Source organism: Arvicanthis niloticus, chromosome 7 (assembly GCF_011762505.2).
Source record: "Arvicanthis niloticus isolate mArvNil1 chromosome 7, mArvNil1.pat.X, whole genome shotgun sequence".
Classification (NCBI taxonomy): Eukaryota; Metazoa; Chordata; class Mammalia; order Rodentia; family Muridae; genus Arvicanthis; species Arvicanthis niloticus.
In genome coordinates, this window is record NC_047664.1 from 35,711,474 (window position 1) to 35,727,602 (window position 16,129).

The following is a 16,129-nucleotide window of genomic DNA, read 5'->3' on the forward strand; positions in this document are numbered from 1 at the left end:
TATATGGCTTCAGCGCAGGACTCCTGCCCAGAAGAGCCTTACGCCCTGACACACTGGCCAGGAACACACTTGATGTTATTAGTTTTATTCGCTTTCTCTTTTTGAAAATAAGGGTAAATATACAATATATTTTCATTTATGTGTATTAGACATAATTACTGCAGGGTCAGATATTATCCCCAGCTACCAGAAGCAGTTTGTAGAGGGAAAGAAATGTACATGACTGCCAAAAGCAGAATCTCTTTATTATCAAACAGCAGCGACAGGACAACCCATCACTGTCACACACAGACTGGGAGCCAGCGGATGCTAGAGAGCCCACGGGAGCCTCACACCGGAGCATTGCCACTGCTCCTTGCTCCACCTTTCACCCTATTTCTGTTCTAAGAGCCCTGGACTCACAGAGGGGACACCAAGGAATGTTTTGTAGGCAGTGACCATCCTCCAGGGCATAAAGGAACAGAATCCTAGATGGGCTCTGGGACACACAGGTGGTCACAGAGCACCAACTGGGGTTTTATGGAGTGGATGGTGCTGGCCCAGGTTGCTCCTCTGGGCTCATGTCTGCCCATCACCACCTCTAGCCCTTGAGGTCCCAAGCAGTAATGTTGGCACCCAGAGGACTCTACCCAGGACAGGGTCACTGAGGAGACAGGGCAGGGATTATGGGCTAGGACCCCAGGGGGGTTTCCATTTTCACACCCAGAAGAGGAGAAGGAAGAGCACCCTGTGGCCCCCTGTCCAGCAATGCTATGCTGGCTCCATTTCCTTTGATCTCACATCAACAGCAATAGAAAAAAGCAGCCACTGGAGATGCACTGAGATTTCACTCTAGGAGGAGACATGGCCCTGCTCCAGGACCTCAGTTAGGATCAGGGGAGCCTCTTGGGTGGTTCAGGAGCCAACCTGGCCTCTCCCCAAAGAAAGGAGGAGGTTCTGCCACCCACAGGGTTCCATGATTGGGCTGGCAGAAGGCTAGGGTGGATGCGAGAGGAACTTCAGTTCTTGAGGATAGTCTCGTAGGCCTGGTATACATGCTGGGACACCTCCGGTGCTCGACACTTCAGGGACAGCTGCAGGAGAAGAGGAGGCAGGGAAAGAACTTATCCCTGGGGCTCTTCAGGAAAGGGATGGGGGAGAGCAGGCAGCAGCTGGAGAAGTGAGCAGGAGTGTATTGCATGCACACGCTGCAGGCTGAAGCTAAGAGTGGGACAGATGTGAGGTAAAGCAGAGGGGGTGGCCATCACAGCCAGGCGGGAACCAAATATACTTGCAGCCCCCACGCCTGCTGTCAGTTCTGCCGCAGGAGCCCCCGGCAGGCAGCATGATTCACCCCATCAGGAGTACCCAAGCCCACCTCCCTTTCTGGGCTGTCTGTCCCACTACAACCTCTGGAGGTCTAGGTCAGGAGCAGTTCTGACATACACTCCTAATGGGCAAAGGGTTAAGGGGGAGCAGATTTCTCCTGGGTATGTGGGGATTGCTCTGGTTTCTGAACAGGAAGCAAGCTTGTGTGGAATTGCCTCAGTGCTGGGTGAGGTCTGAGCCTTGAGATTCCAGGCAGAAGGGATGAAAGCCAACAGCCCTTCCACTTGAGAACATCAGATCTGTCTGAGGCTGCAACTAGGAAGGAGTGACAAGCAGAATTCTGGATTCAGCAGCTGTGGCTCTGGGAGGGGTCCATGGGCCTCCCTTTTTTTTTTTTTTTTTTTTTTTTGGTTTTTCGAGACAGGGTTTCTCCGTGTAGCCCTGGCTGTCCTGGAACTCACTCTGTAGACCAGGCTGGCCTCGAACTCAGAAATCCGCCTGCCTCTGCCTCCCAAGTGCTGGGATTAAAGGCGTGCGCCACCACTGCCCAGCCATGGGCCTCCCTTTAAGGGCTCTGTATACCATGCATATGCAAGTGATCGGGAAGCCCTGTGTTGGTAACCTCCATGCACATCTGCCAGGCCTTGGGAGCATCAGGCTGAAGCAAGGCCAAGAGACAGGGAAAGCAGAATGCACAGGGGCCAGACTAGGAGATGAGGCATGCGCAATACTGCTGGAAAGGATGGAAGTGGGGCACAAGAAGAGAGAAGCAATTTGCTAACCTCCAACTCCTGTACCATGGCACCAGCAGGGAAGGTGGACATGCAGCAATCAAACAGGAAGATGGGAATTACACCACCTCAGCCACCATCACAGCCCCACCCACTAGCGCCAAGGTCACCAGCATTGGGAAGGGCCACACCTACCAGGCAAGAGTGCACAGGGGAAGCAAAGCCTGGACTCTAGGCCTGGGAACAGCAGTGGAGTTTACAAAATACCCAGACTGTCCTAGAAGTTGTCCTCTGATGGCTCTGACTCGAGATCTAAAATCATGACCTGCTGAAATCACTGTGCCCCTGGGTAGGCACTCAGGCACCATATGGCAGCAGGACTAACTCCTATAGCAGTGACACTATCTCCTTTTCTGGGGATAAGTGTTTATGATCCTTGGTGTCTTATTTGGGTAACCCGATGGGGTTGAGTTGAAGTTTAAGAACCAATTCTCACACTGGGCTCAAAGAGACCTTGGCATAGCGACACCCATCACGCTCTTAACAGCGCAGACTAGGGCGGCTGATTTGGGAAGCACTGCCAGGGCAGGGAGGTGGAGGGTCAAGACCTGGCAGTGGGTACAGAGGTTCTCACCGTGAAGCTGGGGTTGCCTGGCTGGATCCGCAGCTCCGCCAGCACCCAGATGCCATTGGTCAACTTCAGAGACTGGTAGAGCATGTCCTGGCCCTCCACATTCCTCTTGGCAACAGTGAAAATGTTGCTGCTTTGCAGCTTGTTGCTTGCAGCCTCTGCAGGATCACACAGCCACGGAAGGCCCACAGTCAGTGCATACAGAGGAGAGAGAGTGGGATACTGGGGGTTGGGAGTAAGAGGGCTCACCTGGGTTAAGGGGGCAGTCTCTGATCTGGAACTGGGCTTCATTCTCGTTGGGAATGTCTTTCCATGTAGCCAGAAACATTTGCCGGTCTGCAGGGTGAATGGGCAGGGTGAGAGGTGGGATCCTAATGAACCGTGGCTCCTCAGCATCACTCGGCAGGAATGGGTCTGGTCTCCAATGTGCCACCTAGAAGCTGACTGAAGGCACTTGCTCCTCCTCAGTTCCCTCTGCTTCAGCTCAGGACACAGGCTTGTTCCCAAATGCCCTCTGCTTCCTGCCTCTCCTTTGCCTTACCAGGTATGACCTCATCTTCTTCTCCCTCTGTACAGCTGATTGTTAGACATGGCTCTGTGGCAAAGGTGATGTGCCACACATAGCTACCAGAAATGGTGACTGACTTGGTTCTTTGCAGCCCACAGACAAGCTAAAGGGTGAGCAGCAGTGCTCACAAGTGAGGTGCACAGGCCACCTGTAAGCCAGAGATGACCCCCATCATCATCGTAAGGCAAGGCTGTCCTGTTAATCCTTATTACAGGCACTAGCCTTCTCAGGTTCCCTAGCTACAGCACTATTGCGCAAATCCCCGGGGCCCTTCATCACTCACCCATCTTCCCATCCTCCACAAAGAGGACATGCAGTGGGTACAAAGTGCTGAAGTAGAAGACATCGATGTTGTTCTTCACAGCCACCTAGGCATGGGGGTCTCCAGTCAGTCCCCAAGGCTTGACACCCTGACTCTTGGGCTTATCCCACCTCCAAGGGCCCACGTAGTGTGTCCAGAGCAGGTTTTCTCATAAAGCCCTCCCTGTAACCATGCTCTTTGTCCCCTAGCCTAGGTTCCACCTGCAGCCAAGAACACGATTCTCTCTCAGGCTTCCTGCACATATGGCTAGTTAGCATTCACCCCATGGCTCAGACTGGGTAGAAACGGGGTGTCTGGCCCTGTGAGGTCACACCTGAAGATTGTTTAGAGGCTCCATCTTCATGACTGAGCCCACTGTGTTAAGAGGCAGGGAGATCTCCACAGTCTGGTTGGGGCTGAGTGGTGAGTGCACTTGGAGTGGTGCGGCAGGGGCCAAGCCAAAGCTGAAAAGAGAGAGAAGCCCCGCAGGGGTTGTAGGGAGTGTCGGGAGGGGTGATGGACACAGAGCTTCTTCATCAAGTCAGCCTTTCCCAAGCTCATGACCACTCCTGCTGTACTGACCATGTAGATAGGAGGCCAAGAACCTGGGCCTAGCAAGACTTCTCTGCTTCTTTTTCTCCTCTGGGCTGGTTCCTAGTAGGCCATGATAGCATGGCCCTGCCCCTTCCCTCAAGGCCTCCACCCAACACACCAGGGGCCTGGACTATAAGTTTCCCAATAGAAAACCGCCAGCCTAGATATTTCCTCCTAAGACCCATAACTCAAGAGGGCTATGACCACCCCTAGAAAGACCAGATTTCACTGTCTGAACTTAAACTGGCCATGCTGCACGACTGCAAGTTGTCACAGTGGTGTGGAGGGAACCTGAACCGAGCACTCAGTATGTCCAGGGTAGCAGATGGCAATATGACAATTTCTATACTGGTAAAAATCAGAAATATGCACAATTCCTTCTTCCTGATGAGAACACAGACGCTCACTGAGCCAACAGGCTTATATCCAGCTCTAGCCATTACAGGGTGAATGGCTGCTGAGAACTGAAACAATGCTCTTATTTAGACTTGCTCAGAATCCAGAGGGAAGCCCACAGGGATTACAAGGAGTAAATACCATCTGCCCTTCTGGACTGTCAGGCGGCTCTATGGAGTTGAATACTCTATAGTCCTTGGCCTTAGGATCCACTACCCAGGAAGGTTTAATGCACAGAGGGTTTGTTATAAGCAGTCATGCCATCCCTATGGCCTCTAGTGTCCTGTGAATGGAAGAGGCAGAGCTGCCTCAGCCTCCCCAATCTGCCTAAGGTTCTCCCGAGGAAGCTGCCCCTTCAGTCAGCTTCTTAGAGGCTCTGTTTGCTCATCACTGGAGCCACTCAGAAAGAGGACTCATAAAGAGGGGCTGCCAAGGTTCCCAGAGAGCCTGGCCTCGCTGGCTCACGGTGCTAGCAAGCATGTTTCCTCACCAACGTGCAGTACAGGAGACTGCACTGCAGTTGCCCGTGGGGGCCAGGGGCAACAAGGAGCTTGGAGCAGCCACTACTCATTATCAGAGTGCTTGTCTGACGAGAAACCTTGGGCTGAGCCCTATTGTGCTCTCAGGGGAGGCTGGCTGGCAGGCCTACTACCCAACCCACTTTTTCAGAGTTACTCCCCAACAGAAAAGTCACTCAGGCCTGGGAGGAGAGGCAGAAGGGAGATGTGAGGCACTTCCAGTGGTGGGTGGCTGGATTTCTAACACAAAACTATCCTTTGAGCAGTGGAGGGCAAGTTAGCCGGGATGCCCTGTCCACTCTGTCTGGTGCTTTGAAGTCCACACAGTGGTCAAGACACTATTGTTGACTTTGGCCAGGGACTCACCTGTTACGATTGAACTGGATAGCGAAATCTGTCATGACCTGCAGGGCCTTGTTAGTCAGCTGCAGGTCCATGGAGATGGAGCCGACCTGCCGCGTGAAGGTGCCAGAGATCTCCAGCCCCTTGGCCTTCATGGCAGGGAGCCAGACCTGTAGGAAGAGGGTGGGGGAGCTGTGTGCCTCTTCCCTGCCCCAGAGTCATAGCTATCCTGGGATTATTTCTTTCCTTTTTTTTTTTTTTTTTTTTTTTTTTCGAGACAGGGTTTCTCTGTATAGCCTTGGCTGACCTGGAACTCACTCTGTAGACCAGGCTGGCCTCGAACTCAGAAATCCACCTGCCTCTGCCTCCCAAGTGCTGGGATTACCACCCGGCTGATTCTTTCTTTCCTAAAGGGCCTTTTGATTAACTTGCTTCTACCACTAAGGCGTGATAAATAATCTTGATAATGAAGGTAATATTGTAGCCCACCCAGGGCGAGCATCATGGTATAGCTGTATATCAGAGTAGCTGAGGACCAAAAGGACATCTTCAGAGGTCAAAGAAAGCAATACTGAGGAAGACAGGTGAGCCCTGCCAGCACCATGACAAGCCAAGGTCAGAGCTGAGACCCAACAGCATTCTGGATCCTGGCCACAGCCTGTCCTTCCTTGCAGGAGATACAGCTGATCTTCCACTGAAGAAACTGGCCTGACCTCATAGTACAGATAATATGAAGTAAGTTCTCACCTGCCAGTGTCCTGGTTGCCCTCTTAACAGGCTGAGGAGCAGATTTCCTCCATCAGGAAGCTCGCCCCATAACCTGGTGTATCTCTCCTCTTACTGCTTGCACAGAGACCATTAAGAGAAGTGTTTTGATGTTCCATCTACATCTGCAGCCTAAAGTCTACTGTGGTGCTGCTGTGCACAGGGTGTTTACTAAATGAATGGCAGGAATCAACCCTGCCTGTGAAGAACAACTATAAGTGTCACCCTTTGGATTAACCAGGTGCCTCTTGGACCCTTTGTCTCCCGACAGGCTTACTGGCTCCTTGACATTAAAAGGCTACAGCTCTACCAGACAGCTTCCACCAAGTGTACCTGTCCCTCGTGCTATACACAGCCCGACATCTGCCCTCAAGGCTTCCACCTCTCAAGGTAACAGAACTTTACTGAGTTGGCTGCCTAGATGTCTCTTTCCCCCTCTTTATAGCAGCTGGGATCATGCAAACATGATCATGAAGCATTGGAAAACCCTTCCCTACCTTGTACTGGGATTCAGAGCCTGGTACCTCCTCCATGCTTATCTTGTCCTCCCCTCAAGATGTCTCCCTGCTATTTCCAACTGTTGGAAAGCTCTTCTGTGTCCCCACACCTGTCAGGCTGATTACCTTGTGTCCCACCAGCACAGAGTCCCTAGGCAAGGCTTGGAGTGTAAGAGCACTCTGTTAAGCCCAGCCCTAGGCATGACTCCTTTACACCAGGCTCATGATTCTATCTCAGCAGGACTCTTATACTTACAGAACTGGTCCTCTCCCAACTACCATGTCACATCTGATCCTGCACTCTGAGGGTCATTGTGGACTCAAAGTCCTGGGAAAGTCTCGGCATTCTGAATTAAATTTCACTAACTGGCTGAATTTCACTAACTGTCACTAGCTGCAAACCCATGCTGGACTAACCTGAAGTTCTCATATACAGGGTACTCCATGCTCTGTATAGGGAACATACCAACCACAGAGGAATCTTGTAGGAAAGACAACCCCAGTAGTAATACTGTTGTGAAGGAAATACAGATGACTTGCTACTGCTTCATTAGTGACTAAGGAGGTGGGGAAATCCTCTCCTGTGGCAAGGACTCTCCCTCCAGGAGCCTGCCTGACTACTTCCAGCTTAGTTGCTGAAGCTCTCATCACCAGCACTAAGTGTGACCGGGAACATTATCTTGACCAGACTAGCAGTGATGCCATCAGTTAATACCGATACACACATGGAAGGCCAGCTCATGGCTTCTCAATCCTTGTTGAGTATCTATTGAATACCCGGCAGCAGAATTCCTCCCTGTGGCATCAGTAGTTCTTGTTTTGAGGTCCTTCTGCCTTTTAATGCTGGGAATAGAGATGGGTACCACTATATCCTATTGATCAACTTTTTTTAAAAAACGGTTTTCTTTCTATTTATTTCATATGTGTATATATTGCAGATGCCGGGATGTACATGTGGAGGTCAGACGACAACTTGTGGGAGTTAGTTATTTCCTTCTACCACGTGGGCCCAGTGACGGAACTCAAGTCATGGAGTGTGGTGGCAAGCTCTTTTACCCTCTGAGTGATGTCACTGGCTCCACTGAGTGTTTCCTTGTTGTTGTTTGCTTGTTTTGATTTCACATAGCCAAGACTGGCCTTGAACTCTTGATCTTCCTGCCTCTACATCCCAAGTCTGGCTGTTGTTAGGATTTTAGTGAGTATGTTTTGACCTGGTGCTTGGTGTCAACAATCTGTATGGCAGGCAACTAGCTGTGGCTTCTATTTATAGCACACTGGACTCTGGTCCTGCTGACTGACTTGTGACCTTACAATGTATATAGCTGGGTATAGTCACTCATGTCTACAATCATAGCTCTTTGGAAACTGAGGCATGAGAATTGCCACAAGATCAAGACCAGCATGGGATTTCATAGTGAGACCCTGTCTCAAAAATGGAAAGCACACAAGTGTTCACTTGGCAGCACAGTGACATAGAAGTTGAAGCACAGGCTACAGTGACACTGCCCTGCATGCAAGTCCAGATTCTGTCATTTACCAGCTATGTGGCCACAGGCAAAAGCACTCAAACTTCTCAACCATAAAATGAATAACAGTAACATATGGCTGTAGGAGGACCCTGTAGGCTGCTGCTGTGGAAGGCTGCTGCATGCCTGGCATCAAGCCTGCTGTTGCATGTGGCAGAGCTGCTGCCATGTGGATTTCTCAGAGACGGAGCCTCTAATGACTTGCCTGGGGTCCTGGCCACCACTTCTGCAGGTAAGGCCAGCCCATGGAGGTGCAGGTGCTGCTGACAGCTCCAAGCAAAACAGACTTAAATGGGCGGGCCCCTAAAGCCTGAGATGGGAACCTCAAAAGATAAAGGTCCAGCAGACATGGCCTCTGAACTGTGTTGTGACATTATTAGGCCATAGATGTCCTTGTAGAGCTTCCCTGGCACAAATGACATGCCCCACACTGTGTTCCTAGTACCAGGCATAAACATTTACATGCCAAGCTTAGCTATTGTCACCCATGGCTTTGCCGATGGTTTATCTTAGTGCCTATAACTGTACAGCTGTGCACATCAGAATGGCTCCAGCCCCTCACATCCTGCTATTCCCACCACCAAGAAAATCCCCCTGACTTAGTCTCTGTCTGTGTTCCCAAAGCCGCTGCTGCTGTCCAGGCTGCTAAAGCATCTGGATATTCTCCTCTGGGCTCTACCCAACCCCACACATTTCCACAGTGCTAAGGTTCAACTGTTGTAAATGAAACCATTTCGTCATGCAGTGTACTATTGGCTATTGGCGAGTCTGTACCATGAGCAAGCCCCAAGCTTGGCTTGGCTTTCTGCCTCAAGAAACTCTAGTCTAGCACAATGTCTTAGTGGACAGCGACACCCTCAGGAACACACTGGGTACTTATGGCCCATTCTTCAGGAAACATGATGAGGTACGGGGTGAGGTACTATGTGTTAGGGACTGAAGACAGGAATGTTGAGCGCTCTGCCATGGATCAACTCTCTGCATCCTTGGAGCACTCTTTACATATACAGAAATACATAAACACACAGAAGTTCTCAAGACTAACTCATTGGGAGCTTGTTTTGTGTTTTTCTTTTCTTCCTTTTCCTTTTTTTTTTTCTTCTTGGGATAGGGTCTTTCTATTATGCAGCCCTGGCTGTCCTGGAACTCTCTATGTCAGCCAGGCTGGCTTCAAACTCACAGAGATCCATTTGCCTCTGCTTCCTGAGTGCTGGGATTCACCACCATAGCTGCTCCCCCTGGCCTTGGAGACAGGGTCTTTCTATATAGCCTTAGCTGGCCTGGAACCCACAGAGATCTGCCTGTCTCTGCTAGTATAAAGCACTGGGATTAAGACATACAACATCATGCCTGGTGACACTGAACCCTTGATCCTTCTGCTTCTACTTCCCAAGTGCTGGGATTATAGGTTTCCGTCACCACACCTGGTACCTGCTGTGTTGAAACTGTACCGAGAGTCAGTTGCCACTGAACTGTACCCCCAACCATACTGAACTACTAATGCCATCCATGCCTGTCCTGTTACAGTGACAACATACCACCATAGCCTCTAGGGTAGATAGGTGTGCTGTGTTTATAACATTGGTCTATGTATTTTCTTCCATTTGTCTCCATATACTGATGGAGACATAGTTATTTTTAATTTGCATATTTAGACAAGTCATACAGGCCACCAGTTTTCTTTAGAGACAAGTTCTCTGTGTCTGAGGCACTGGATCTAACAGTACTGAGAATCTATGTTCTGACAAGACCACTTTCCCTCTAGGCTTCACCACAGACAACAGCCTGCAGTGCATTCCCCATCTTTGCTCAACAGATGCTGACTGTGCCACTGGCAAGGCACTGCTGTCAGACAGGTCAGAGCAGAAGCTGTTGGGATATAGACCATAGGCAGAGTACAGGAAGAGTGAGGGACAAAGGACTGCACCCTTCAGGTTCATCACCCATCCTCACAGGGAGAGTTCAGTGGGAGGCCTTAACAACCCCAATCCAGTTTCTTTTCTCTGCTCCAGCCAGGAAAATAGGTGAAGGACTTACTGCTTTGGGAGCTACATAGGATCCTGAAAGGGTGCCCACACCACTGGTCAGGTCAAAGAGGTCACTTAAGCCACTGCTGATGGGTGCTCCAAGTCTGGTTGGTGCTGTTGCCGCTGCCACCGATGCTGAAGGTGCCCCAAAGTTACTATCTCCAATCTGGCAAACAGATCAAAGACATGCATGAGAGGCAGGGACATTAGGGGCCCAGGAGGAACAGTCACCTGGCTCTTTTGAAAACAGTGGGGTAAGAATAGGACCACCCTCCATATCAACTTTAAGTAGCAGAAACAAGACAAAGGAAAGTAGGTGGAGAAGAGGTTGAGCATCCCAGAGTCCCACAAGCCTTGAACCTCAAGGAGCCTGGGATCTCTGAGAGAAGACTTGACGCATCCAAGGGGAGCCTCTAGCATATAGGGCTGTCCTCTAGGTGAGAAGCTCAGGGCAAGGGCCAGGAGTCTTTAGGATGACAAGGCATCACTGTCATGGGGTTGTGAACACTGAAGAATTTGTGGGCATAGTGGTCAGAGGCAACTGCATGCCAGGAAGTCAATGTAGAGACTGCTAGACACTGGACCATTGGCCAAGGTTCAGCACAGATAAAGAACTGGTGACAAGACGGTTGAACCATACCCCTTCAGGCTCATCCCCCATCTCCAAGCAGAAGCAGGCAGGGTGAAGAGACAGGCAGCAACATGCAGAGAGAGAGGCAAGGAAAGAACATGAGACAAGAGAAAGAAAGAGATAGGTTAGTTAACTGTGGCTCTAGTTGGGATGAATCTGTTCTGAGGCCCAGAGCCCATCCCTCTGAAGGGTACTACCCTTCCTCGAGGCTTTATTTAGCCTGGCACCCTCCCTCATACCCTGTGCCATAACTTGTGCTTTGTCCTAGGCTCTCTCTTGGCCAAACTATTAACACCAAGGGAAAGGTTCAGAAGCCGTCTCTGCCCAGCCCCATTACGTGCCTGAAGAAGGGCAGAGAGATCCTGGACTAGGCTTACCATACCTCTCTCAAGGGGCAGAAGAAAATTCTACTCCTGACCTTCCATGGAGGCCTGGCTGGGCTGCTCTCCCTAGCTGGTAGCCTGAGTGTGGGTAGACAAAGACCTGGCTCCTCAAAGTTAGGAACAGCTTAACAGGCTGCAGCTGCCTAAGCATGGAGCTACATGATCACCACTGAGCAGAATGCGCATTTCACATACCCTCCTTTGTTTGACACAGCACAGAGGGGCATCAAAGCCTATGCCTCTGAAGATCATTAGTGACATCACCTGGGGGACCTAGGACATACCAGGCTGTCGAGGCCACCACCAAGAAGATCCACAGCTCCCATTTGCACTGAGGAGGCAGCTAAGGGTGGGCCACTCACTGGGGGCCCAAGGTCTAGGTTGAGGAGGTCACCTAACAGGTCACCCTGGGCAGGAATGACGTCAGGCTGATCACCAGCAGGTGCTCCAGCAGGGGCTGTCTCAGGGCTCTCTGTGCTCTCGCTCCTGTCGGATACAGAGAAGATCAGGTGAGGTAACAGTATCAGAATGTTCCAAGGAAGGTAAAAAGATGTTAGTCTTCAAGATCTTTGCCTAAGTCAGGCTCTGGGTCTCCATGCTGTCTGGGGGTGTGGGCATGGGACTATATGACTTGCCTCTCTGCCTCCTTCATCTCATCTACTTTTTAAGCTCTCCATGGGATGAGCCAACCGTGCATATTCTAGCTTATTCTCAAAAGTAAACTAGATGCCAGCCTCCAAGGACTATCACTGGGCCGGATCAGCCACCCAAGAGCAACAGAGTTGGTGGGAACAGGTCTTTGGAAGTAGAAGTCCTTCTGTTAGCTATGGGGTCCTCAACTATCCAAACTCTCTACACCCACTGTCCTCACCTGTTAAATGGACACTTTGTCTCAACAACTCAGAGGATTACACGGGGTGATGGTGGACACCTAGTATGTAGTTCAACATTGGCAGAAAGTGGCTAGAATCCTTGTTTGCTTAAACTAAGGCCTTTCCAGGGGTCATCTTCTAAGGGCTGCATGCATGCTAGACAGCTATACTCACGAGGCAGTTCGAGGTGGCAGGCTCTTATGCACCACTCCCCGGCCACCCTCCACAAAGGCATTTGGAGGCTTGTGGTAGACAGAGGCCAGTGTGCCAATGTAGCAGATGAGTTCATCCAGAAGTGTAGGCTCAATAAGGTCTGTCTCCTCTGAGATGAGGGGCTTCTCAGCCAGTACCACCTCTTTGGCAGCTACAGGGTCCGTGGAGAGCAGGCGCCAGTAGATGTAGCCACGGTCCCGAAGGTCTGGATTGTCTGAGTCCTGGGGGTGGGGTTGGAGCAGCCTGTGTAACTCCTTCCCATGTGAGAAGGAGGCCTGCCCATAGGCCAGCCTTATCACAGGTTTTTTTTTTTCCCCTGCTCTTTTGAGGGTTTTTGAGATTTGGTTTCTCAGGAACTCACTATGTAGACCGGCTGACTTTGAACTCACAGAGATCTGCCTACCCCTGCCTCCCAAGTGCTAGGATTAAAAGCATGTGCCACCATACCCATCTCACCCAAGGATTCTGAACATACCCAAAAGCTGGCTTCCAGACCACTTTAAGGGGCACATCTCAGTCCTCAACTTTCAGCTTTGTCTCCTTGGATGTCTCATTCAGACAGGTCACACCTACTCCTGTCATTCATTCCCCTACCTTGCAGTGAATCTTCCAGCATTCGTTCCCACAGAACCTCTTTAGTTTCACCTGGTGATACCATACTATGTGGGTCTGTCTGTGATGCTGACCCCCAGAAGTCAGGGATCTCAGGGTACTCTGGCATCAATTCACACATATGCTACCCTCGAGAGGTTAGAGGGAGACTGACTCCCAGGAATAAAGCTTCTTTGATATGAGGAGCAGCAGAGAGGTGGGGGCACTACCTGAGTGGCCAAACTGAGGACCTGCTGTACCAGCTCCTGAGTCTCTGTTGGCTTCTTCAGGAAGAGCTTCACAATAGCTGTCAGTAGCTGTAGCTGGACCTGCAGTGGACAAGGCAAATAGGGTGGAATGTACAACCAAGGGAGGTGTGGCAGGTCTCAGAACAGATGGAACCCAAGAACAACTCCCCTCGTCTTGGGGCTGCTACCGAGGAACTTGGATCTGGGCATTGTACTATGTGGCCGGTAGGGCTCAGCTGGATTCCTAGATGCCTGGCAGAGCTTCAACACCATGGCTCTAAGAGAGGTTTGCTTCAAAAGGGAACATGTGTGACTGGTATGCTCCTTCATAGCTCCTTCAGGGTGTTAATGGTGCTACAGAGATCCAGAAGACGAGCCAGCCAGGCTCCACAGAGCTAGCCTGCCACTGAGGAACTACATGCCTATCAGAAGGTAGCAAGCATCTCTGAGGCCTCTATTACATCGAGATATCCTCAGCCTTGCTGGCACTCCTGTCATAGTCATGCTGATCCCCAGCCCCGACTTCCACAGTCTCCGATATGTCCCTTTTTTTGGGGGGGGGGGGGTTCGAGACAGGGTTTCTCTGTGTAGCCCTGGCTGTCCTGGAACTCACTCTGTAGACCAGGCTGGCCTCAAACTCAGAAATCCACCTGTCTCTGCCTCCCAAGTGCTGGGATTAAAGGCATGCGCCACCACCGCCCAGCTCCTCTATGTCCTTATCAGCTACCAGGCTGTCCCTATGGCTGTGAGCTTTTTTGTCTTCGTCTTCTTCGTTGTCTTCTTCTTCTCCTCCTCATCCTTCTTTTTTCTAAGACAGGTCTTGCTATATAGCTCTGGAACTCACAGTACTTTGTCTCTGCCTCCTGAGTGCTGTGTGCCACCACAATGAGCTGACCGTGAGCTTTAGATGGGTGGGGATAGGGTCTGTCTAGCTCACTGTGTGATTCTATACTGCTTAGGCTAGTGCCGAAAAAGGCAAGAAATGTGTGCTGTGATGCATGCTGAAAGAGCACATCAGGCCCTCCTAGCCACAGGCTACTGTGATTGTCTAGGTTTTTAAAAGAGGGGCCATGCTGGGCTCTGCTTTCATCAGCTGTTTGAAGTATTCTCCATGTCTTCTAGAAGAGCCTGGTCAAGGCGGTGGATGGCTTAGAGTACTGAGTTTCCAAGACTGGAGTGGATGTGGTTCAAACCACATGCTGAGTCAGTTGCTGAATTCCTTTTCCAAGGTTCCATGTGCCTAGAGTCCAGAAGCTTGAGTATTTGTTGAGTGCTGACAATTTTTAAAAATTCACTGTATTTTTATTCTCTTGTTCTGCTTTTGATGCAGGCTCACACTCCGTAGCCCAGGCTGATCGTTCATTTCTTATCTTTATTTTTTATTTTATTTTTTTATTTTTTATTTCTGGGACAAGGTTTCTCTGGGTAGCCTTGGCTGTCCTGAAACTCACTCTGTAGACCAGGCTGGCTTCTAACTCAGAAATCCGCCTGCCTCTCCCTCCCAAGTGCTGGGATTAAAGGCATGCGCCACCACCGCCCGGCTGATCATTCATTTTTTAACTTACTCCAGTGGCCCAAATGCAAAGCAATTCTCCATCCTCAACCTCCCAAGTCCTGGAATTACAGCCATGAGCCACCATGCCATTTTAGATGTTATTAATTTTGCCCATGAAAAGGGAGGCCTTCTGAGCAGTGCTGGTGCACGCCTTTAATCCCAGAACTCCGCAGGCAGGCAAATCTCTTAAGTTATAGGCTAGCCTGGTCTGCAGAGTGAGTTCCAGGACAGCCAGGGCTACATAGAGAAACCCTGTCTCAAAAAACAAAAACAAAACAGAAAGGGGGAAAAAAAAAACAAAGAAAGAAATTCATAGATGAAAAAACTATGTATGTGAGGCCATGCAGATGGTCCTTCCTACGTCTTTTTCTTTGTTAGCCTGGGACAGGTCTGTTGCAAAGTTGGAAGCATCGGCCTGGGCAGCTCTGCAGCAGCAGTACTGGTGATGTGGCTTCATCTTCCTGGCTTGAGGGTAGTTATAGTCTGACAACAGGAACAGGAATGGAGAGGACGGGCTGGTAAGATGGTTCAGTGGGTACAGATGCTTGCTGATTGAACCTGAGTTTAATCCCTGGGACTCACATGGTGGAAAGAGAGAACTAACTCCTGAAAGCTGTCTTTGGTCTCAAGTGCTGTAATGTGTCTTCCCATGCTCCTTTTAAAAAAATAAAAAATAAATAAAGGAGAGGTTTCTTCTGGGAATGAGTTCACCCACAGGCCCTTGCCATCTGTTTACACATGGGTCAGCAGAGGAGGAACAGCAGCTACTGTTTTCCAGGCAGGAGTAAGCCCAGCGTGTGGCTTCCACATGGGACTCCAGTCACTCCCCTTCAGTCAGTGAGGAAGACATATGGCCTAAACTGAGAGTGGTCCATACCTGCAATCCCAGTACTGGGGAGTGGTAGGAGGATCAGAAATTCTGGGGGGAGGCCAGCCTAAGATGTATGGAAACCCTGTTGCAAAAGCACCCTTCAAAAAAACAAAGAGAGAAAAAAAAGCAATAGCCTGCTTCAGATGGGAGCTGGTGTCTCCTGAGCTTTGCAAACAACCCATGGCACTTGTCAGGAGCTAGAGTGACATCACTCCTCAGCTTAAATTTTGACTTTATCTCTTCCCAACAGTCATTAAAGTTACTAAGGTGGTCTCCTCATCTGTAAAATGGGGTAAAACTTTTGGTTAGCCACAAGAGTTGAAGAGCTCAATGGCAATAACGCTTTGTGAACCTAGCTGTGCTGGGCCTGGAGCTGTGCACCATCACACCCTGCAAGGGCTTGGGGAATTTAAGGAACATGGAAAGTCAGTCCAGAATTTCAGGGATATTTTCTTCCCTATAGACTCTTGACTCAGCTTTTCCTTCCAACTTCCCCAATCCCTGGCTCTTCAGCAGGTTTATTCCTGTGCAGGAAGAGGCTACAAGATTTGCCCAAATATC

General features: G+C 50.2%; 1 protein-coding gene, 1 long non-coding RNA gene and 1 other non-coding gene across 5 annotated transcripts in view; 1 reads left to right on the top strand and 2 right to left on the bottom strand.

Annotated features, from left to right (window-relative positions):
* Window positions 1-224: 224 nt before the first annotated feature.
* Window positions 225-16,129, bottom strand: part of Ap1b1 (adaptor related protein complex 1 subunit beta 1) — a 55,918-nt gene continuing 40,013 nt past the window's right edge. For 2 of the 3 annotated variants that reach the window (XM_034508733.2, XM_076938203.1), the window contains 11 exons: window positions 13,125-13,223; window positions 12,265-12,524; window positions 11,503-11,704; window positions 10,845-10,865; window positions 10,215-10,370; window positions 5,414-5,559; window positions 3,874-4,003; window positions 3,522-3,606; window positions 2,920-3,006; window positions 2,674-2,828; window positions 225-1,073 (listed from right to left, as the gene is read on the bottom strand). In XM_034508733.2, the coding sequence (XP_034364624.1) occupies window positions 999-1,073; window positions 2,674-2,828; window positions 2,920-3,006; window positions 3,522-3,606; window positions 3,874-4,003; window positions 5,414-5,559; window positions 10,215-10,370; window positions 10,845-10,865; window positions 11,503-11,704; window positions 12,265-12,524; window positions 13,125-13,223 (1,416 nt within the window). In that variant the 3' untranslated portion in view covers window positions 225-998. The remainder of the gene's footprint in view (window positions 1,074-2,673; window positions 2,829-2,919; window positions 3,007-3,521; window positions 3,607-3,873; window positions 4,004-5,413; window positions 5,560-10,214; window positions 10,371-10,844; window positions 10,866-11,502; window positions 11,705-12,264; window positions 12,525-13,124; window positions 13,224-16,129) is intronic. The other variant, XM_034508735.2, reaches the window with a different exon arrangement.
* LOC117713242 (small nucleolar RNA SNORD125) lies at window positions 4,870-4,966 on the bottom strand. The gene has a single exon (XR_004607413.1). It is a non-coding gene; the product is annotated as a small nucleolar RNA SNORD125 (small nucleolar RNA).
* On the top strand, window positions 6,424-9,221 carry LOC143443064 (uncharacterized). Its single transcript, XR_013111775.1, has 2 exons — window positions 6,424-6,544; window positions 7,590-9,221. It is a non-coding gene; the product is annotated as an uncharacterized LOC143443064 (long non-coding RNA).